Here is a 21,682-nt window from a genome sequence, read left to right on the forward strand (position 1 = left end):
CCATCCACAGCAGTCCTTGGGTTGCTCTGACGTTCTTCTCTTGTGCCGTTGGTGAGCTACGTACGTGTGTGAATGTGAATATTTCTTAATTCTCTTGTTCAGAATGGGCTCTGTTCTGAGAAATGAGCCGATCTTCATTACTGAGTGCTTGGCACAGCTAACTGCACACGCAATGGAGTTATAAGATAGTACTGGTACAGGATAGAACAGCATAGTGGAACCATCCAAATTAAAGCACTTTTTTTTTTTTTTGGATACTCGGAATTGAACCCAGGGTCACTTAACCACTGAGCCACATCCTCGGCCCTTTTGTGTATTTTACTTAGAGACAGTTTCTTAGGACCTCACTAAGTTGCTGAGGCTGCTTTGAACTCAGAATCCTCCTGCCTCAGCCTCCTGAGCCACCGGGATTACAGCCTTGCACCACAGCGCCCAGTTTAAAGCATATTCTTTAAGCCTTTTTTTGGGGGGGTGGGGGTTACTGGAAATTGAATCCAGAGATGCTTTTACCATGGAACTACCGCTCTAGCCTTTTTTATTTTGACACAAAGTTGTCACTGAGTTACTGAGGCTGGCCTTGAACTTGAGCCATCAGTATTGTTAAGTATTTGGACATGAATAGGCTTTTGATGTCAGTGGCATTTGTAGTGAGTTTCCAGGCAGGGGGCTTCTGCTCCCTGCCTCTGGAGTGGGATCACTCCTGGAGGTGCAGTTCTGAGCTCAAGACATCTCCAGTCAGTGCATAAACAACACTGACTTGGCGCAGCCACCCCCAACTGGTCCTCTTGGAGACGTATGATGGCGCTCTGAGCAGTTTCTGGGCCTGTTTGCCCCAAGCCTGCTTTCAGTTCCTAGGCTCTGTGATTGATGTCTGAAGAGGTGAGAGGAAAGCAGCACCCATGGCAGTAGTCCAAGAGCCTGGGAGCTGTCATTTCGCCCTTGGAGCGAGAGTGTGGCCAAGGTTGTCCCTGAGCTCCTGGGTTAAGTTAGATTCTCTCCAGCTTTCCTCACCGTGTTTTATATCTGAGCAACATCAGCATATGAGATGTTGGGAAGAATGTTTTGCCTGGTGGCCACAGAGAAGAAGCTGTGTGGTGATGGAGAGAGACTTGGGGAAGTGCAGGGCAGTCTTAGGTCACAGGGGCACGGCTTTGTAGGCAACGCTGGCTTATCTTGGCCCTAACTCTCTTGGAGCAGCTTCCCTGCTCTCCTTGACCAACCGAGGGGCTGGAGGTTGTCTCACCAGGTTAGTCCCCAGTGTGGCCCTTTGCTTCTGCGAATTCTGTCCTGCCTGGCTGCAGAACCTGCCCCTCAGGAGAAAGTCCCTTGAAATGTCAACGTTTGTAATTTTGATGGGACATTGAATCTCTTTTCTGTGGAGCATCTCAAGGTTCTGTTCAATGTATATAAAATCAGCAGCCCTAGTTACTGGTAGGAATTCTTTGCTGCTTTTCAACATTTATAATGCACGCATCATGAGGAACTTGCTGGAGGAAGGCTCACTCAGAGTTCCTCTCTGTGAGGCGTAATGCGTGGACGAAAACCTGGAGAAGACCCTGCAGTGATGTGGGACCGAGGTGCAAGGTGAATGCCAGTCCTTCAGGTGGACAGTAACTGACCTAAATAGAGAACAAATTGTGCTTGAGAACCGAGGATATAAAATGTATATCTGAAGAATTTTCTACAGAAGCTTTGTTTTTCTCAGACTTGCTTCCTGACGTTTTGATTTTGTAGAAAAACCGTTTTGCCGATAAAAAGCATTAAAATTCAAACTTATGCTTGTGTTTCATACTAACATGTTTTTCAATCAAACCAGGAAAATGTGAAAACAGATTTATAATGGAAATGTTGATGTAGTTTGAGCTGAAGCCAGACACTCAGGAGGGAGACTGGGTTAAGCGGAGAGGCTCACAGACACTACATGGCAGCTTTGGAGGCTCCTATCCCTGTGTTCCCAGGTGCTGGTGTGCTTTCCATTGGCGCCTGGCTTGGGGCCCTTTGAACCCTTTGGGGAACTCTTTCTTCTGCCTGGGACCAGAGGGCCCAAGGTGTGCCGCATGGGTCTGGCTGCGGGGTGTGGGTCTGGGCATACACCGCTGTGGGACCGTGTATCGGAGGCTACCCATCATGCCTCGTGTGTTCATGGGTATAAATCACAGTTGTAGAATTTGTGTGTGGCACTCCCTGTTAGGATAGATTCGTTCCATGAGTCACAGCCTGCATGCTCCGTGCTATAGTTCAGAGGTGGGGAGAGTCTTGAGGTCAAGGGGAGCTGTGTTGGGGGTGTGTCGATGGGCTACATGGCCAGATGTGACCACCCAGGCAGCCTTCCCGGTGTCCAGCACCACAGGGCTGCTCTGCGGGTGCCAGCAGGGCCTGGTATGAGCGTGGGGGCACGCGGTATGGCTCCTGCTGAGGCCTTAGCTTCACACGGCTCACCAGTGCCACCCCCTCCTGCCTTCTCACTCAGCTCTGCTGACCGCCAAGGTTTGATTTTTATGAAGTCCAGTTACAGTTGCTTCTTGCTGTTGCCTGTGCTTGTGGCACCACAGCCAAGTCCAGGGTCCTAGAGTGTTCTCTTGGAGTTCCTGGTTCTCACGTTCATGCTAGGTCTGTGGTCCACCTTGAGTTGGGCAGCAGAGTTGGGCAGCAGAGTTGGTAGGCTCTGTGGAATCCGAGCCCAGTGAATCAGACATGCTCCAGAAGACGGAGGGCTGTTCTCTTGTTCTTCTGTTGTCACTGTCTCCATTTCCAGGGATGCATCTCATAATGGCTGCACTGTGTAGGAAATTCCGTCACCCTGCGTTGGCCTGGATGCTCCGCATGGGAGTGTGGGCTGTGTGTCTACACGATTCCAGGCCCCTGCTGTGAAACCGCATGGGTCATGCCCACACTGACACTTTCCTACCGAGGGGAGGGCTACTGTCCTGGTCCACCCACCACTGGGCGTCGGGGGTCTCGGCTTCCAGCTGAACTGCAGCGTTCCTCACACTTGGAGAGGCAAGGGAAATGGGTTTGATCACGTCTTTCTTAGCGTTGCTGTTTTCAGAAGAGGTAGAGTTTCTCTTCTGAATTAGACCGTCATACGTGTGCTGGGAAAATATAAAATACCTATCAATATTTTGTCTCATCAGAGACAGAATAAATGAGAAGAAAAACATTTTCAAAGAAGAGTTGATCACATTGTTTCTGCCAGGTCAGCCACAGAGTTAACGACTTGCAGGTGTCTTTTGTTTTATCCAGCACGTTTGACAAAACGATTGTGGGACATACGAAACTTACTCTGAAATGCCAAATCCCTAAGGACCCCTCCCACTCTTGGGGGTATCTGAGATGCGATTTGACCATGAGTGGTGGGTAGGAAAAGGCCTTGCCAGTGCCTGGTGTTGGCCCACACGGAATGTTGCACCCATGACTGCTGTTGCTCTCGCAGCTGACGCAGCCTGTCAGGGTGGCCGCCGTTAGGCTGGGCTGTGTGATGTCACCATGGCTGGGGCTGAGGGGAAGGCTGCTGGCCTGGAGTGTGGGTCAGCCGTGGTGGGAGAGGGGAACACTGTTGGATTGACAGGTACTGCAGGACCGTGGAGTGTGGGCTGTGTGTCTACACAGCCTGGTTCTCATATTCATGCTAGGTCTGCCCCAGAACGTGTGACTGCAGGCATCCTAGGAAGGCCTTTGAGTGCATGGAAGGCTCTGTGTGTGGCTTCTGGCCACCCTCTCAGGGAACAGTGCTCCAGAGAGGAGAGGTGGCAGTAGCTCTGTGGAGACCTGAGGTTTTGACAGTTCAGGGGAATTGATGTGGGCAGAAGCAGAAGGAAAGAAGCCAGACCACAGAACCTGTTGACCCTGAGCTTCATCAATGCTAATGTCTGTTTCCTATCTTGACGTAGGTGAAGAGAATACCCCTGGTCAGCTGTCTGGAGGAATGCTGTTGAAAAGTAGAGGCAACCGAGTTGTCAACAGCCGAGAAGTGGGTTGGCTTGGAGAAACTAGACTCAAAGGACGTTGATTGCTTTTGGTGACGAAGAGAAAATAGTCCAGGCCTTTATGTGCCTGTATTCTAGAGTTGCAAATGGCAGTGGATGTAGGTTTACAGCAGTCTTACTGGTGACGCTCAGCTTCTCACCAGGTTGGACATGAGTGACCCAAGACAGCCACCAGCAGAGAAGCCCAAGCTTGGCAGAGCCTCTTCCCAGTTCACGGGCCCTCCTAGAATCATGCAGTCAGATGATTATTTTGCTCGGAAATTTAAAGCCATTAATGGCAACATGGGACCTGCTGCTTCCTTGAATGCCTCGAGTTCCAGTGAGAGTGGTGGTGGACCAGCCAGCAGTACCCCAGCCATGCCCAAAATGGGCGTTAGAGCCAGAGTGTCTGAGTGGCCACCTAAAAAGGACTGCCCCAAGGAGCCACCCTGCAAGACACTATGGGACAGCCGGTCTCAGAGCAGCCACGAGAGTGTGACATCCATTCTGCAGAATGGGCAGAGTGACCAGAGCGAGGGGCAGCAGGGGGAGCAGCTTGACCTGGGCTTGGTGGAGGCCAAGTACACCATTGGAGACATCTTTGTTCATTCTCCCCAAAGAGGGCTGCACCCCATAAGGCAGAGAAGCAACAGTGATGTCACCATTAGTGACATCGATGCCGAGGATGTCTTGGACCAGCGTGCGGTCAACCCCAACACTGGGGCGGCCCTGCACAGGGAGTATGGAAGCACATCGTCCATCGACAGGCAGGGCCTCTCTGGAGAAAGCTTCTTTGCTATGCTGCGAGGCTATCGCATGGACAACTATGACCCCAAAGCAATGGTCCCACTTGGGTTTCCTGAGTTTTTTCCCTGTGACTCTGCAATCTCCCCCAGCCTGCAAGCAGCAGCTCAGATTTCTCGGGGAGAATTTGTCCGCATCTCAGGATTGGACTATGTGGACAGTGCGCTCCTGGTGGGGAGGGACAGGGACAAGCCTTTCAAGCGCAGGTTGAAATCAGAGTCGGTGGAAACCTCCCTCTTTCGGAAGCTGCGGACCGTCAAGAGTGAGCATGAGATCTTCAAGTTTGTGTCTGACCTGGAAGATGGCCGCCTGGACAGGGTTGTCCACCCTTGGAACTGCCAGCGGTGCTTCGCACATTATGACGTGCAGAGTGTCCTGTTCAACATCAATGAAGCCATGGCTACCAGGGCCAACGTGGGGAGACGGAAGAACACTACCACGGGGGCCTCGGCCGCCTCGCAGACCCAGGCGCCTGCAGGCCAGGCGGGAGGCTGCGAGTCCCCTCTGGGCAGCAAGGAGGACCTCAACTCGAAGGAGAACCTGGATGCTGACGAGGGGGATGGGAAGAGCAATGACCTGGTTCTCAGCTGCCCTTACTTCAGAAACTGTCTCGAGCCAGCTCAGCCTCTCTGGGCTCCAGTGAAAGCTGCTCCTTTGAGTCCTCCCTGAGTTCCCACTGCACCAATGCAGGCGTCTCCGTCTTGGAGGTGCCACGGGAAAACCAGCCCGTCCACAGGGAGAAGGTCAAGCGCTACATCATAGAGCATGTCGACCTCGGGGCCTACTATTACCGCAAGTTCTTCTATGGGAAAGGTAGGAGCCTGGCTGGCTTCGGTGTGCTCGGGGTGAGTCCTTAGGCCAGTGTGGCCTGCTTTGCATTGGAGCAGGTCCCTCAGGGTTCGGAAGACCGGCCCACTGGGCCTGGGCTCGTCCTTGCCTCAGTCCTTGTTGCTGCTTTGGAAACCCAGCTCTGCCTTCGCTGATTAACGATCCCCAGTGTGGAAGTGCCTTCTTTCTCTGTCCCTTGTCTCTCTCTCTGTAACTCTGTCTCTGTCACTCTGTGTGACTGTTGCTCTGTGTCTTGCTCTGTCTTATCTCGGCCTCTCTGTCTCACTCCATCTCTGTCTCGCCCTGCCTGTCCCTTCCCGTCTGTGCGCATCACATCTGTCAAACTGAACTTACTCCTCACCCTTTTAATAAGCCTTCCCTGACAGGTTCTGTGTGTGGACAGTTCTGTGGCTTTCCCCACTCCTGTCTTCCCTGTATTTTGCTTCCACCATGTTGCTTTATGTACTGAACATGCCAGACCCTGTTGAAAGGACATGTGGGTTAGCATGATAGACAGGTGGAGTTTCTTTGTAGTTCTATGATTGGTTTCATATAGTAAGAAACAATTCCCTGGTGGTATTGTTTTTAAAACTCGTCAGTCCCAGGTAAAATGAATTATTTTGCTTTTGTTTGCATCTTTAGGCTGGAAGGGTACTTCCTGCAGAGGGATGTAGAGTCTTTGGCCTTCCACTAGTGTCCTTGATTATTGGGTTCCACGGGTGGCAGAGCACCTGGCAGTAGCACGTGGGTTTCCCATGTCCTCCTGCTTGGTGCAGTGGGCCCCTCAGCCCCTTCCTTCTTTCTCGGGGTTCTACTTGTCTGTTGGTCTCCACCTGCCACCCCTCTGCCCACAGGTGCCGCCTGGCAGAGCCCTCGTCCCTAGCAATGCTCTGTTCTGAGTACTTGCAGTTTTGGACTCTGGGGGCTTCCCTTGCTAGGGGTTAGTGTCACTCAGACCTCAGGAGGGCCTTGGGCCCCTTACAGCCCTGCAGTCACATGGACCCTTTCCCCAGGGATGACCAGAGTGGGAGAAGTCATTTGCCAGATAAGTTGCAGTTATAACATTGTTTCCCCCTTCTGCGTATTGATGTCGCCTATCACCACGCTTTCGCTAGGTCACGTAGGTCAGAAACGGTCACGAAGCTGGGTGAGCAGCAAAGCTGAGCAAGCTGACATTCACCCTGTGACACAGTGGTCACTGTGCCCAGAAGTGGTGTGCTGCCACAGTCTTGGTCTCACTGTGGCCCTTCTGCGGCGGTGCTCACTGTTGTGCTGTGTTCCAGTGGCGGAGCCCAGGAACCTTTGGCCTGTCCTCGGCCTGTGCAGTAATGAGCCATGACACGGGCAGCCCAGGTGTGACTCAAGGCTGGTCTCTGGGGGAAGTCGGTCGCTTCCAGAAAGGGAGGCCCTGGAGCAGTGGGTTTCTTGTGAAGGCTGCTTTTGTTGACGAACTGTGGCTTCCAGTGCTGACTGTGAGGTCGAGGCTTCTAGGCTTCTCATGCTCAAGATCCCCAGGTGGCTGATGTCAGAACATGCCAGTTCTGCGTGCGTCGACATTCTGCACATGCTTGGTGCCAGTGACTCTTTCTCACGTCCCAAAGTGCATTTGGAACAAGGAGCTGATGTTGACCGGGTCACCTCCTTTGGGTTGATTGTGTCCTCAGGAATGCTCCAGGGGTCTCTGGTTGCTAGGTGCTCTCCCTGCTCCTGTGATTGCTCTTTGTCATTATTCTTTTAAATTCTGATCTATCACCTTTTAAAAATTTTTTTAAAGTCAACATACTTTTTCCACATTTTTTAGTTGGTGCATTTTAGTTGTACTTATTGAGGGTGATCTATGACTTCCTGATGACTCTTCCTCTGCGAGTGACATTTCTTTTGCTTTTTCTGATTTACTTATAATTTTTGAGGGCATTGGAAATGACATCAGACTTGTTAGATTGGAATGTGAAATAAAAAATTAATAAGCTTCAAAGAAGAATCTGTGGAGATGCCTATGACTCAGGACAGGTAGACACAGACGTCCAGGGCCGAGGTGATCCTCTCTGGGCCAGGGCTTGGCTGAGGCCCCAACCCGGGCCTCCTCTGTGAGGCCTGCAGGAGTGGGGAATGCTTGTCTGCAGGGTTCTGTGGCTCTGTACTGGGCCAGGAGGGACCCACGACCCATGCTCCAGTGCAGCCGTGTGCCCAGTGTGATTGAAGGTCTCCTGCTTCGTCTGGTCTCTATGTGGTTCCTGGTTCCCAATTAGTCAGGTGCCTAGGCCGAGGCCACCTCCAGAGCAGCAGCCCATGGTGGCCTCACCCTGTTCCCAGCCATGTCATGCAGCTGGTGGGGCTCTTCTGTCTGCAGGCTCTGGAGTCTTGGGACGCCTGGCCCAGACTGGTCCTGCTGCTGTGTGGCAGATGCCTCCTGCTGTGCTTTGTCCCTTCCCAGCACTGAGTGCCTCTCTTCAGAAACTGGCTTCCGGAGGTCTTTTGATTCCTTCTGAACACGTTTTATTTGTCCTGTGTTCTCTGTGTAACTACATTTCAAAAGTATGATATGGCTCCCGATCTCTGGGAGATGTTTAAGGTGTGAACTTCAATAAGGCAGCTGCTCCTTAGAGGCCTGTGGTGTGGAAGGGCTGCTATCTGTGGCAGGGCATCCTCGGGGCTCCCTAGGGATTTGTGGGGGCCATGGCTTGCCACTGTGAGCTGCATGCATTGTGGCTTGTCCAGGCAGGTACCCCTGTAGCCTTCAGTGAAAGGGCTTGGGGAGCAGAGCTGCAATAGGTCCCGTCCCTTCCTCTGCTGTCAGTGGCCATTTGCTGCCCTGCTGTTCTTCTAAGGGAGCCCCTGGTGAAGATGTGGTCCTCTCTGCTCTGAGCTATGCCTTGTGGTACAGAGGGTGGCAAGTAGATCAGACCTCGAGCATCCACATGCCCAGAATTGGGCGGCAGGGTCATGTGCTGGGCCTGTTGTGCAGGACAGCTGGACATCGTGCGTGTCAAGGTGCGAGGTGTCAAGGCCCTCATGCTTCCTCCTGAGCCTTGGTGCGCTAGCGCTGCCACATGGGACAAGCTCTAGGGGAAAGCCCATTGTACCCGCTGCCCTGGCCTTTTCCCTGCAGTTGGGCCTTTGGTGATGGCTTTGTTGAACCACCTTAGGGTTCCCACAAGCTCCCCTCCACTGTGGCTTCAGACAGGGGAGGCCTAGGACAGCAGTTGTGGCTCCTTCCTGCACTGCACCGCAGGCTCACTGTGGGGTGCAGGAGGTGAGGGCAGCATTTACTTTTCATGTCAGCTTTACTGAGCACGCTCTGCCACCATTCCTCCTGAGCCTCGGTGAGACCTGCATGAGGAGGTAGCACAGCTGGGGACATGGTTTAGGGTGTCCTGTGTGAACAGGTTCCAAGCTCCCTGAATGACTCTGAAGTCAGCCTTTCTGCCAGATTCATTCTGGGGATTTCCCCTAACAAGTCCATGAGAAGAAACAGGCCTGGTCTGCAGCTCTCACAGGGTCCCTTACGGGAGCTTGCCAGGGCTCCTGTGTACCCAGATTTGAAGCTGAGATTGTGTTTCTGTGTTGGCTACAAAACAGTGTGTCCCAGAGGACCTCCTTCATCTACCTGTGCCTTAGTGGCTTCCCTGGACTTCTGGGCCCAGGGCAGCTCAGGATTCTTTTTGCAAGAACCTTCCAGAAAAACGTTTCTAGCTGCTGCCCAGTGCAATGAGGCCCCACAGGAGCCGCAGCCCTGTCGTTCCACAGTATGCAGGCCCAGCCCTCTTGGGTCCCTTTCTGCCCCAGGGTGCGAGCCCTTATGCTCTGGGGCCCCACCTCACTGTGAGTAGGTCCCTTTGGGGGGTCTATGAGGGTGCTGGGTCTTTCTAGGCTTCCTTTCTGGGAGCGCTTCAGCTCTGCTGTTCCCAGCCCTGCGTCCTCACATGGCTTCTCTTGACCCCTCTTCTTCAGCACTAGCCTTCGCCGTGTTAGCCCCTCACTGCAGGACAGTGCCCACCAATCTGCTCCAGGAGCCACTGAGAACAGAAGGCTCCCCTGGAACTGGGGAGCGGCCCTCTTGCCTTTGTGGCGCCAGCTTCTGTTTTGTGGCTGGGATTATCTTTTGCCATTAGACACAAGTGTCTGTTATAACTTTTAGTTGGAGGTCCACACTCCTGGGAATCAGAGGCCTGGGGGGCGTCCTTGGTACTCAGGTACCACTCAGGGTGGCATGTGCACCTGGATTCAATCCCAGAAGCTTTTGGGAGAGTCCTTGAACTCGGGCTGGCGTCTGCCTGCTACACAGTTTGCCGCAGGGTTTCTCTAACAGGTAATGGTTCTCCCTGGGAAGAGACCACTGCCCACCCACTGGTGCAGGCTTCAAAGGGTGGCCATTTGTTTGAATGGTTTAGAGATGGGGAGAAGCAGAGCAGTACGTGGGGTGGCCGGAGAACAAATCCGATGGTGCAGCCACCCTTTCCAAGCACAGTCCCTCCTGTGTCCCTGAGATGGCAGCTGCAGGACGGAGCACACCTTTACATACAGTTGGGTCTTACTGCTGACTGGCGCATGCTTTGAATTTCATGCCTGGTGGCTTCTTTCTTCCTGTTTTATACAGTCACTGACAAAAATTAATAGGGAGTTGGACACTATTAAATTCACACGGTTGAACGGAGTGCCATCTAACAATGGGACTATTCTGAGAAATAAAATCTTCCCTCAGAGGACATAATCGCCTCCACGCTTAGCTTCTCTCCCAGCCAGTATTGCCGTCACAAACAGAGGTCCCATTGAGTCCTGGGGGCTCCTAGCCAGGTGACTGCCCAGCTGCACGTGGGACTCATCCCTGTGGGCCATGCGGGTGATATAGAAACGCTGTGCCTTCTCCTGCAGGGTGCAGTTGGGGCCTGGCTGTGTATCCACTACAGCATGTAGGACCCCATGAAGGGCCAAGCACCACCAGGCCTGTTGACCTGGCCTGAAAGTCCTCAGCTAGTCCTGGAGCAGGGGGAACTGGTGCTGGAGCCTGGCCGGGGTTCTTCTGAGCGCAGATCTCAGCACCACAAGCCTAGTAAACCCACCCTGTGTGCACAGGCACTTACTTGGCCCCAGCCCCTGGGGTGCAGGAAGCCATGGGTGGGCTTCCAGGGCCTTCCCCTTCCCACATCTTCCCAGTTTTCCTTCTTCCTCCTGAGCAGAGGCTGTAGAGACATGGGCCCCTGAGGAAACCCAGTGAAGGCCACCTCCCTCTCCAGTCTCTACTGTTCTCAATTTCCTTAAAGTGGCCTCTTGCAGGATACCGTCCCCAGCTTCCAGGAAGCTCATCCCAGCAGTGCCCCCTTGCCTGCATTCATGAATGCAGCCAAGCCCTGCAAGTGAGCCTCTCCCCCGGGGCTGCTTCATGAGAGCAGCTAGAACCAGGCTGACCGTGGGCAGCAGTCACCCCAGATGGGAACCTTGACCAAGTTGCTTCACCTCTCAGCCCTGTCCTGTTCGTAACACGGGGACTTAGCTGTGTCACCTGGTTGGTCAGAAGGAAGTAAGTTGCCTTATGTAAAAAATGCTTAATATTTTAACCATTTTTTAATTTTTCTGTAATGCCGCAGATTTTCTTTTATTTACTTATTTATTCTAATTTGTTATACATGACAGCAGAATGCATTTCAATTCATGGTACACATATAGAGCGCAAGTTTTTGTGTCCCTGGTTGTACACAAAGAAGAGTCATGCCATTCATGTCTCCTACATGCACTTAGGGTAACGATGTCCATCGCATTCCATCGCCTTTCCTACCCCACTGCCTGCTCCTTTTTTTCTCCTTCACCTCTGCCCTATCTAGAGTTCATCTAATCCTCCCATGCTCCCCACCCACCCCCATTATGTATCAGCGTCCACATATCAGAGAAGACATTTGGCCTTTGGTTTTGCTAACTTCACTTAGCATTATATTCTCCAACTCCATTCATTTACCTGCAAATGCCATGATTCTATTATCTTTTTAATGCTGAGTAATATTCCATTGTGTATATATGTATACCACATTTTCTTTATCCATTCATTTGATGAAGGGCATCGAGGTTGGTTCCACAGTTTAGCTATTATGAATTGTGCTGCTATAAACATTGATGTGGCTGTGTGCCTTAGTATGCTGTTTTTAAGTCCTTTGGGTATAAACTGAGAAGTGGGATAGCTGGGTTAAATGGTGGTTCCATTCCAAGTTTTCCAAGGAATCTCTGTATGCTTTCCGTACTGGCTACACTAATTTGCAATCTCACCAGCTCTGTATGAGTGTTCCTTTCTCCCTGCATCCTCATCAACTGTTCTTATTATTTGTATTCTTAATAGCTGCCATTCTGAGTGGAGTGAGATGAAATCTTAGAGTAGTTTTGATTTGCATTTCTCTAATTGCCAGAGATGTTGAACATTTTTTCTTTTTTTTTTTAAGAGAATTTCTTTTTAATATTTATTTTTTAGTTTTTCAGTGGACACAACATCTTTATTTTATTTGTATGTGGTGCTGAGGATCGAACCCAGCACCGTGCACATGCCAGGCAAGCACGCTACTGCTTGAGCCACATCCCCAGCCCTGAACATTTTTTCATATATTTGTTGATTGATTGTATATCTTCTTCTGAGAAGTGTCTTGGCCCATTTATTAATTGAGGTTTTTTTTGGTATTAAGATTTTTGATTTCTTTATATATTTACTAACATCTATCTGATGTTAGTGTGGCAAAAATTTGCTCCCATTCTGTAGGCTCTCTGTTTACCTCACTGATTGTTTCTTTTGCTGAAAAGAAGCTTTTTAGTTAGAATCCATCCCATTTATTGATTCTTGATTTTATTTCTTGCACTATAGGAGTCTTATTAAGAAAGTTGGGGCCTAATCTGACATGAGGAAGATTTGGGCCTACTTTTTCTCCTGTTAGGCACAGGGTCTCTGGTTTAACTCCTAGGTCCTTGATCCACTTTGATTTGAATTTTGTGCATGGTGTGAAATAGGGACTTAATTTCATTCTGCTGCCTATGGATTTCCAATTTTCCTAGCACCATTTGTTGAAGAGGTTATCTTTTCTCCTACATGTTTTTGGTGACTTTGTCTAATATAAGATAACTGTATTTATGTGGGTTAGTCTCTGTGTCCTCTATTCTGTACCGTTGGTCTACATGTCTATTTTGGTGCCAATACCATGCCATTTTTGTTACTATTTCTCTGTAGTATAGTTTAAGATCTGGTATAGTGATGCCTCCTGCTTCACTCTTCTTACTAAGGATTGCTTTAGCTATTTTGGGTCTCTTATTTTTCCAAGTGAATTTCATGACTGCTTTTTCTATTTTCTATGAGGAATATCATTGGGATTTTGGTTAGAATTGCTTAAATCTGTATAGTGCTTTTGGTAGTATGGTCATTTTGACAATATTAATTCTGCCTATCCAAGAACAAGGGAGATCTTTTCATCTTCTAAGGTTTTCTTTAATTTCTTTCTTTAGTATTTTGTTGTTTTCATTGTAGAGGTCTTTCACTGATTTCCAGGTATTTTTATTTACTTTTTGAGGCTATTGTAAATGGGGTAGTTTTCCTAGTTTCTCTTTGAGAGCATTTGTCACTTATGTACAGAAATGCCTTTGACTTATAGGTGTTGATTTTATATCCAGCTACTTTACTGATTTCATCTATTAGTTCTAGAAGTTTTAGGATGTTTTTAAATTTTCTAGGTATAGAATCATATCGTCTGCAAATAGTAATAGTTTTGAATTCTTCTTTTCCTATCCATATCCCTTTAATTTCTTTCATCTGTCTAATTGCTCTGTATAGAGTTTCAAGGACTTTGTTAAATAGAAGTGGTGAAAGAGGGCATCCCTGTCTTGTTCCACTTTTTAGAGGGAATGCTTTCGATTTTTCTCCATTTAGAATGGTGTTGGCCTGGGCCTTAGCATAGATAGCTTTCACAATGTTGAGATATATTCCTGTCATCCCTAGTTTTTCTAGTGTTTTGAACATGAAGGGGTACTGTATTTTGTCATGCTTTTTTTGCATCTATTGAGATGATCATATGATTCTTATCTTTAAGTCTGTTGATGTGATGAATTACATTTATTGATTTCCATATGTTGAACCAACCTTGCATCCCTGGGATGAATCCCACTTGATTGTGGTGCATGATTTTTTTGATATGTTTTGTATTCCATTTGCCAGAATTTTATTGAGAATTTTTGAATCTATGTTCATTAGAGATATTGGTCTGAAGTTTTCTTTCTTTGATGTGCCTTTGCCTGGTTTTGGAATTAAGGTGATATTGGCCTCATAGAATGAGTTTGGAAGTGTTTCTTCTTTTTCTATTTCATGAAATAATTTGAGGAGTATTGGTATTAGTTCTTCTTTGAAGAACTTGTAGAACTCGGCTGTGCATCCATCAGGTCCTGGACTTTTCTTGGTTGGTAGGCTTCTGATGGCATCTTTTATTTCATTGCTTGAAATTGATCTGTTTGAATTGTATGTATCATCCTGGTTCAGCTTGGGTAAATCATATGACTCTGGAAATTTGTTGATGCCTTTGATATTTTCTATTTTTTTGGAGTACAAGTTTTCAAAATAATTTCTAATTATCTTCTGTATTTCTGTGGTGTCTGTTGTGATATTTCCTTTTTCAGCATGGATGTTAGTAATTTGAGTTTTCTCTCTCCTTCTCTTTGTTGCATGGCTAAGGGTTTATCAATTTTATTTATTTTTTCAAAGAACTTTTTGTTTTGTCAATTTTTTCAATTGTTTCTTTTGTTTCAATTTTATTGATTTCAGCTCTAATTTTAATTATTTCCTGTCTTCTACTGCATTTGGTGTTGATGTGTTCTTTTTGTAGGGCTTTGAGATGTAAGGTTAGGTCATTTATATGTTGCCTTTTTTTTCTTTTAAGGAATGAACTCCATGCAGTGAACTTTCCTCTTAGTACTTCCTTCATAGTGTCCTAGAGATTTTAGTGTTGTATCAGTGTTCTCATTTATCTTTAAGTATTTTTTAATCTCTTCTTTGATGTCTTTTATAACCCATTATTCATTCAATAGCATATTATTTAGTCTCCAGGTGTTGGAGTAGCTTTTATTTTTTATTTTATCATTGATTTCTAATTTCATTTTATCGTGATCTGATAGAATGCTGAATAGTTATCTCTACTTTTTTTGTATTTGCTAAGAGTTGCTTGGTGGCATAGTATATGATTTTTAGAGAAGAATCCATGTGCTGCTGAGAAGAAAGTGTATTCACTGGTTGATGGATGTAATATTCTATATATGTCAATTAAATCTAAGTTATTGACTATATTATTGAATTCTGTAGTTTCTTGTTTAGCTTTTGTTTGGAAGATCTGTCCAGTGGTGAGAGAGGTGTGTTAAAGTCACCCAGAATTATTGTGTTGTGGTCTGTTTGACCCTTTTGAACTTGAGAAGTTTGTTGGATAAACATAGATGCTTCATTATTTGGGGCATATATATTTATAATTGTTAAGTCTTGTTGGTTTATGGTTCCTTTAAGCAGTATGAAATGTTCTCTTTATCCATTTTGATTAACTTAGGCTTGAAGTCTACTTTATCTGATATGAGGATGGAGACCCCTGTTGTTTCCGTGGTCCATGTGAATGGTATGTTTTTTCCTAACCTTTCACCTTCAGTCTGTGGATGTCTTTTCCTATGAGATGAGTCTCTTGGAGGCAGCATATTGTTGGGTCTTTTTAAAATCCAGTGTGCCAGTTTGTGCCTTGATTGGTGAATTTAGGCCATTAACATTCAGGGTTATTATTGAGACATAATTTTTATTTTCAGCTATTTTTGTTTATTTTTGGTATCTAACTTGATTTGGTTTCTCCTTTGATTGATTTTTTTCCTTTAGTGTAATCCCTCCCTCTGCTGATTTTCATCATTGTTTTTCATTTCCTCCTCATGGAATATTTTGCCAAGGATGTCTGTAGTGCAGGCTTTTTAGTTGTAAATTCTTTTTTGTTTATCATGGAAGGTTTTTATTTTGTCATCAAATATAAAGCTTAATTTTGCTGGATATAAGATTTTTGGTTGGCATCCATTTTCTTTTCATTTTGAAATGTGGGATAGCATGAAAAGACCAAATTTAGGAGTTATTGGGATACAGGAAGGCATAGAGTTCCAAACCAAAAGAATGAACAATGTATTCAATGAAATAATATCAGAAAAATTTCCAAACATTAAGAACAAATTTTAAAATGAGGCTTATAGGACACCCAATGTACAAAATCACAACAGATCCACACCAAGGCACGTTATAATGAAAATGCCTAAAATACAGAATAAGGAGATATTTTAAGAGTCACAAGAGAAAGGAATTAGATTACATATAGGGGGAAAACAATTAGAAGTAATACACAAATTTTGGGCTTCCCAATTATTTTTTACATATAATTTCTGATAGACTTAGTGAAATGATTACTTGTTTGGTTTAATAGTAACTTCAGAACCACTAACGCACACACAGGACCCATGGCAGGAGCAAGTGGAGGTGGCTGCTGGACAGGCAGCATTTGGGATTGACAGTGAGTCTCCTTCGTGTTGGTTCCAGACCCCTGAAGGACTGCTGGTGATAGAATCGCTTTTTGTTCTGGTTTGGCTTTTCTGTCAGGAGTACCTCTGCTTTCAGCTTGCAGGACAGCAGGGATTGTGTATTACATGTGCATTTTAAGAGGTGGTGCTGAGGTTAAAGAAGGTCACGGAGCTAAGCCAAGAGTAGGTGGGTGGTAGGAAGCCAAGCCCGGAGGCACAAGCTGGTAGCCAGGTGCACTAGAGTTCCCTCCCTCAGGAGGACACCTAGCAGTAGGCCCAAGGACAGGGCTCTTTCTCCTCCCACAGTGAAGCCACAGTGGAGCTCAGCACACAGTAAGCCTACCACACTCCCTTATTTGGGCTGAATACCTCCAAACTAAACGGATGACCCTTCTCCAGGACATTAGCTCTGGGAAGCACTCACCTGTACCAGCCACTGGGCCCTGGCCTGTATCTAAACAGAGATATGAAGAACAGGACAGAAAGCTATAAGACACTGTCAGGAGCAATTGAATTCTTAAATAAAGGGAGGGATGCATCATTGTCCTGTTTTAGGTTATTCAACATATAGAAATTTAAAAATCCTTAGGTGGGATGATAGACGTTCATTCAGAGGGTGTAAATTCAGAATCAGAAAGGACCAGTGAGGCTGTTGAATGGAGTGGTCAAGTTAGGAGAGGCCCGAGGAGGGGCCCCACCTGATCAGGGAGATGCTCTGAAGGAGATGGGTGCCCTGGCAAGAGAGTCCAGAGTGCGCAGCGACAGGCCTGGGGAGGCCTGGCCTGGAAGGTGGGACTTAGACTGGCACGGGGTGCCACGGAGACCTCGGGCAGAGTGCTAGTGTGGAGCAGCGGTGTTGGGTGGAGAGGTGGTTGGAGGCTGGGAAAGGAGGGTGAGTGGGGACATGGGGAATAGGCGCTATCTTCGCTGACAGGCAGTGGGGGCCCTCGATGGGGTGCCTTGTCTCTGAATAGAAGGCCTTTTCCCCTGGACCTCCCGACCCCAGTTGTAAAAGGGAGGTGTGCTTCTCACCCTGAAGGCAGTGCAGGTCTGTCGGCTGTCCCCCTGGCTTCCGCTGAGCATGCTGCTCTTACTTGTTAGGCATCAGGAGCAATGACCTGCCCAGGTGATCTGGGCTCTCAATTTTGCCATGAAAAGGGGTTTTATGTATTCACTCTTTCTCCCTAAAATATTTTGAAACTCTAGGTTCGTCTTTTGGGCGTTACCAAACCTGGAGCCTGGCGCCTGGCACATTCTGCAACCACCTCCCTGGGTGGTGTCCTGGGGGCAGTGGCGCCCTGGTGCCTGGCTGTGTTGTCATTTGCTTTTGGAATATTCTCAACACGTCTCCAAAGGGACACAGAAGTCATCAGGATAGTTTGTGGCAGCAGAGCAGGCCCTAGGCTGCCTCAGTGTGCACTCTCACGGACAGTGTGATGCTGTGGGTCCCCCCACTCACCTAGATTCAGGAGATGGCCCATGTTGGTGTTGGTGGTCTGTTCCTGTGACTGTTTCTACTGAAGTTGCAGATGACTGCTCCTGGCTCAGTTTGCCTCCGACCCGGCCTTTTTTAATGAATGTTGCTTTCAATGGATTTTGTTAGAATAGTTACCTGGCCCTTAAGAGGATACACTACACCTGAAGGAAATGTCCCCCTTAAAAAGATCTAATGGCTCAGTCAGTAATGCATCTTCCAGCCCCTTACATGGTGTCCACTGCTCCAGCCAACCCGCTCTGTAAGAAGATGGTGTCGGCAGTCCCTGGGCTGGTTTCTAGGCAGCCCAGGTGGAACTTGCCTCCCAGGACCGTTCACATTGTGCCCTGGTGGCCGTTGCTCTGTGTGAGACTGGGAGTCGTCCTGCTTCTGCTTTCTCAGTAGCACGTTCTCCCCAGAATTCTTGTGGCAGGCAATGTTAGCATAGCTGAAGCCTTTAGGGAACCATGGGTTTCCTCTAAGTACCTGGTGTTCACTGTTAGGTTTTTTTGTAGCTAAAAACGTAAGTCAGGCAAGATTAGCCAAAGCTAGTAAGGTGACATTCAGAAGGGTTAACTGGTGTTCGCAAAGAGGGCAGAAAAGTCAGTTGTGTGAGCATGCGCCCTGGAGAACCAGCTCTCCACAGTTCATTAAGACGTGAACAAAAAGCACCTGAGGGTCTGCGTCTGCCACCTGCTCCACGTGAACGAGTAGAGCGGCTGCTAAAAATAGGCACGTGTTTGAGCAGCATTAATAAACGTGGGTAATTGCTCCCTGTTGGCGCAGTTGCGCTGTACCTCTGTGTGGTGTTGAGAATTGGCTGTTTCCGTGGAAGTCCTCATAAAGTGTGGCAGGTGCATGAAGCACAGTAACGCCTTCAGCAGAGCTCGCTGACGGGAGCCCTTGTCCAGGGGTTCAGGAGAACTGTCCACAGAGCGGTGAGCTCCCATCATGGACATCTCTGGTCCATTTCAGGAGTCAGAATTGCTTCCCAGAATATTCTTTGCTACCACTGCTGACCAATGACTGGCCACATGGTCATTGTCACAGTCATCCTCCAGGAAGCTGGTGCCTGAGGGTCCTGTGCTAGATGGGCAGGACAGCACCAGGTTCCTTTCTGCCATGGATTGTATGATTCTAGGTCCCTTCAAGGACCAGCAGTTTATGGGAAAGAAATGACTGACAAGCGAGTCTAGTAAGAGATTGGATTCGTAGATGTGGTGTGACCATAGCAACCTCATGACCTCTTATGTATTTCCTGTTGCTAGATTTTGACCTGGACATGAGAGGTTTTAGTAGCAGTGTAATGAAAGGTGACCTCGCTCCTTCACTGATGGCCAGGGTCACTCTGGCCAGCCTGGATGGTTTGTTAGGTGCCCCCAGGAGCCCTCATTCAGTCCAAGAAGGTTCCTCCCAGGTGGAAGGGGCTGTGCTGTGCTGTCTGGCTTCTGCGAGGAGCAGGGACCAGCTTTGGGCAGCAGCCAGGAGGGGCGGTGCACTCTCTGCGGCCATGCCCTCCACAGCTTTGGGCCGAGAGTCTTCTGCTCTGATCTAGCAAAAGCAGAATGAGATGAGGAAGATAAAAAGGAAGTGACGTGAGATGGAGTCCTTTGTCACATGAATTGGAGGGGCCACTGAGGGCCCTCGCTGCCTGTGTCCTCTCTCCTGATGCCACCTCTCTCTTGCATTGTAGAGCACCAGAACTACTTTGGAATAGACGAAAACCTCGGCCCTGTGGCTGTCAGCATCCGGAGGGAGAAGGTGGAAGACCCCAAAGAGAAGGAAGGGTCCCAGTTCAACTACAGGGTGGCTTTCAGGACTAGCGAGGTAACAGGCTGCCCTGCCCTGCAGCTGTCCAGGCTGTCTCCAGAGCACCACTGCTTTAGCCAGACGGGGCCTGGAGGGCATTATTTAGTGTATGACCATACATTTAAGGTAATTGAAGAAGGGTTGCAGGATGTTATTCTAAGTGAAAACTTTGGAAACCTGACTCATATATTCAATGGCAATGATTTTGCTGCCACCTTACAAGGTAGAATGGGTAACAGGATAAAGACCTATAAAGGGCTGGACACAGAGGACAAAGGCTATAATGCATGTCAGAACCAAAAATTAGTTTAAAATCCAACATAAAACTGGGTGGCCTGAGATGGGTGAGTGTTCTCTGGTGCTCACACTAGTTTAGGGGCGCTGTGTACCCACACTCAGTGCACTGCAGACCCAGGTTAATTTCCGGCCTGACTCTTTTTAATGAAGATTGATATTGGTCATTTCCAAACATACTTTGTATGGCCATGTGAATGTGACACCGGAAGCCACTGTGTGGTGAATGTGCACTTACAAGACTGCCATGGCCACCTGGTGCAGGGTGGTGGCTCAGTGGGCAGCTTCACTGGTAGTACAGAGTCAGAGCTCATCTGCACTGTGGTTTTGGTCCCTAGCCTGTTGGATTCAGAGGGGTGTCTGCTTGTTAACTGTCTGGAATGTGTGTTTTGATGGACACTTACCCATCTGGGAGGAGAGAGCCCTGTCCAGTCCTGCAGCTTATGTGGACACGTGTGGCCCTGTGTCATTGCCTGGGGTATGCAGCTATTCTGGTGACCTAGGATCCATGCTAGATATATACACATGAGATGAAGTCCCTCTCGGTGACCTGGTGGAGTGTTGCCCTATATAGATAACCAAGAATAAGCACTAACTGCGCTCTGGTGGCTGTTCCTACAGCTCACAACCCTGAGGGGCGCCATCTTGGAAGATGCTGTGCCCTCCACTGCCCGGCACGGCACCGCACGGGGACTGCCACTCAAGGAGGTGCTGGAGTACGTGGTCCCGGAGCTGAACACACAGTGCCTGCGGCAGGCCTCCAGCTCCCCCAAGGTCCCAGAGCAGCTGCTCAAACTGGACGAGCAAGGGGTGAGTATGGCACGAGGGTGTGTGAGTCTGTGTCTTATTTATGAGACTTTGAGTGTCCTTGTCATCGGCTTTGAAGACCACTTCCTGTAAACACTTGGAGCTCTGCTCTGCAATTTCCCCAGCACACCTTCCTCCAGTTCAGAAACCTGCTGCTGCGCGGCGGCCGTCTTGCCTGCATTGTTGGTGTGTGCCAGCGAGCAGGAGCACATCCCTCGTCTGAGAGTAGATGATGTGCAAGCCTGGTGGCCCTTATGCTTATCCTTGTCTGTTCTGAGGACAGTGCTGACAGGTGAGTGTCCCAGACTTCATGAGGAAGACCAAGACTGATGGGACTTTGTCCCTCTCCCATGGGGGCAGCGAGGCCAAGACCACCAGGGCTTCCCCAGGCAGAATAAGGAAGAGAACTTGGAGACATGGAAGTGCAGTGAGCACCTGTACAAATCTAGAGGAGATGGCCTTTTGCTGAGCCCTCTTTGGGTAGAGTTCATGGGTGCTACACGGGCAGCCGCTGCTCGAGAACCCTGACCATTCCAGTTTCTTTACAAAGAAGGAAGCTTGCGAGATGGGGGCAGTAATGCTAAGGCGAAGCAGAGTGTAGAGCCCTGGAATGCTGGGCAGGGTCTTGTGTGAAGGTTTTCCTCTGGGACAGCTCAGGGTAACAGGAGCTATGTGCGGAGCAGGTTGTGCTGAAGAAGAGGTCACAGGCTGAGGAAGAAGGAGCAGGGATGACGTGGAGCCCATCATGTTCATAGACACTGCTCAGGAGCCCACCAGTGCTACACAGGCTGAGATGGTGGCATGGTGGGTGGAAAGGAGTCTTTCATATTTCATATGCAAAATTACTTGTAGGGGAAACTGAGCGGCAGGTGTCTGAGTGCAGATGATTTATTTTAGTGAGTGAATTAGTTTTTAAATCCAGGATTAAAATTTTTAAAAGGTGGTAGTCACGTGTACTTCCAGAATTTCCCAAGGAAAATATTTTGCATGTTTTAGGAGGACTATGATATGAGTCTTTCTAGGTAAGGTAACACCACACTGGAAATGAGAAGCTGGTATGGTAACACTCATATCAAATACTCCTGAGATCTTACTGTCTCAAGAGCAAAAGCTGGCATGTCAGAACACTTGAGTAGTCAGCCTTTCAAGTGGCAGGATGCGC

General features: G+C 48.4%; 1 protein-coding gene across 1 annotated transcript in view; it reads left to right on the plus strand.

Annotated features, from left to right (window-relative positions):
- The window catches only part of LOC308641597 (signal-induced proliferation-associated 1-like protein 2), a gene marked incomplete at its 3' end in the record, with an annotated part of 82,956 nt that overhangs the window by 57,406 nt on the left and 3,868 nt on the right, over positions 1-21,682 (plus strand). Inside the window, exons 2-5 of the mRNA XM_081280265.1 lie at positions 3,891-5,252; positions 5,372-5,582; positions 19,304-19,437; positions 20,335-20,523. Coding sequence (XP_081136391.1) covers positions 4,137-5,252; positions 5,372-5,582; positions 19,304-19,437; positions 20,335-20,523 — 1,650 coding nt within the window. The 5' untranslated portion in view covers positions 3,891-4,136. The remainder of the gene's footprint in view (positions 1-3,890; positions 5,253-5,371; positions 5,583-19,303; positions 19,438-20,334; positions 20,524-21,682) is intronic.

The sequence above is a fragment of the Spermophilus citellus genome, assembly GCF_964194105.1.
Source record: "Spermophilus citellus genome assembly, chromosome: 2".
In the NCBI taxonomy this organism is placed as follows: domain Eukaryota; kingdom Metazoa; phylum Chordata; class Mammalia; order Rodentia; family Sciuridae; genus Spermophilus; species Spermophilus citellus.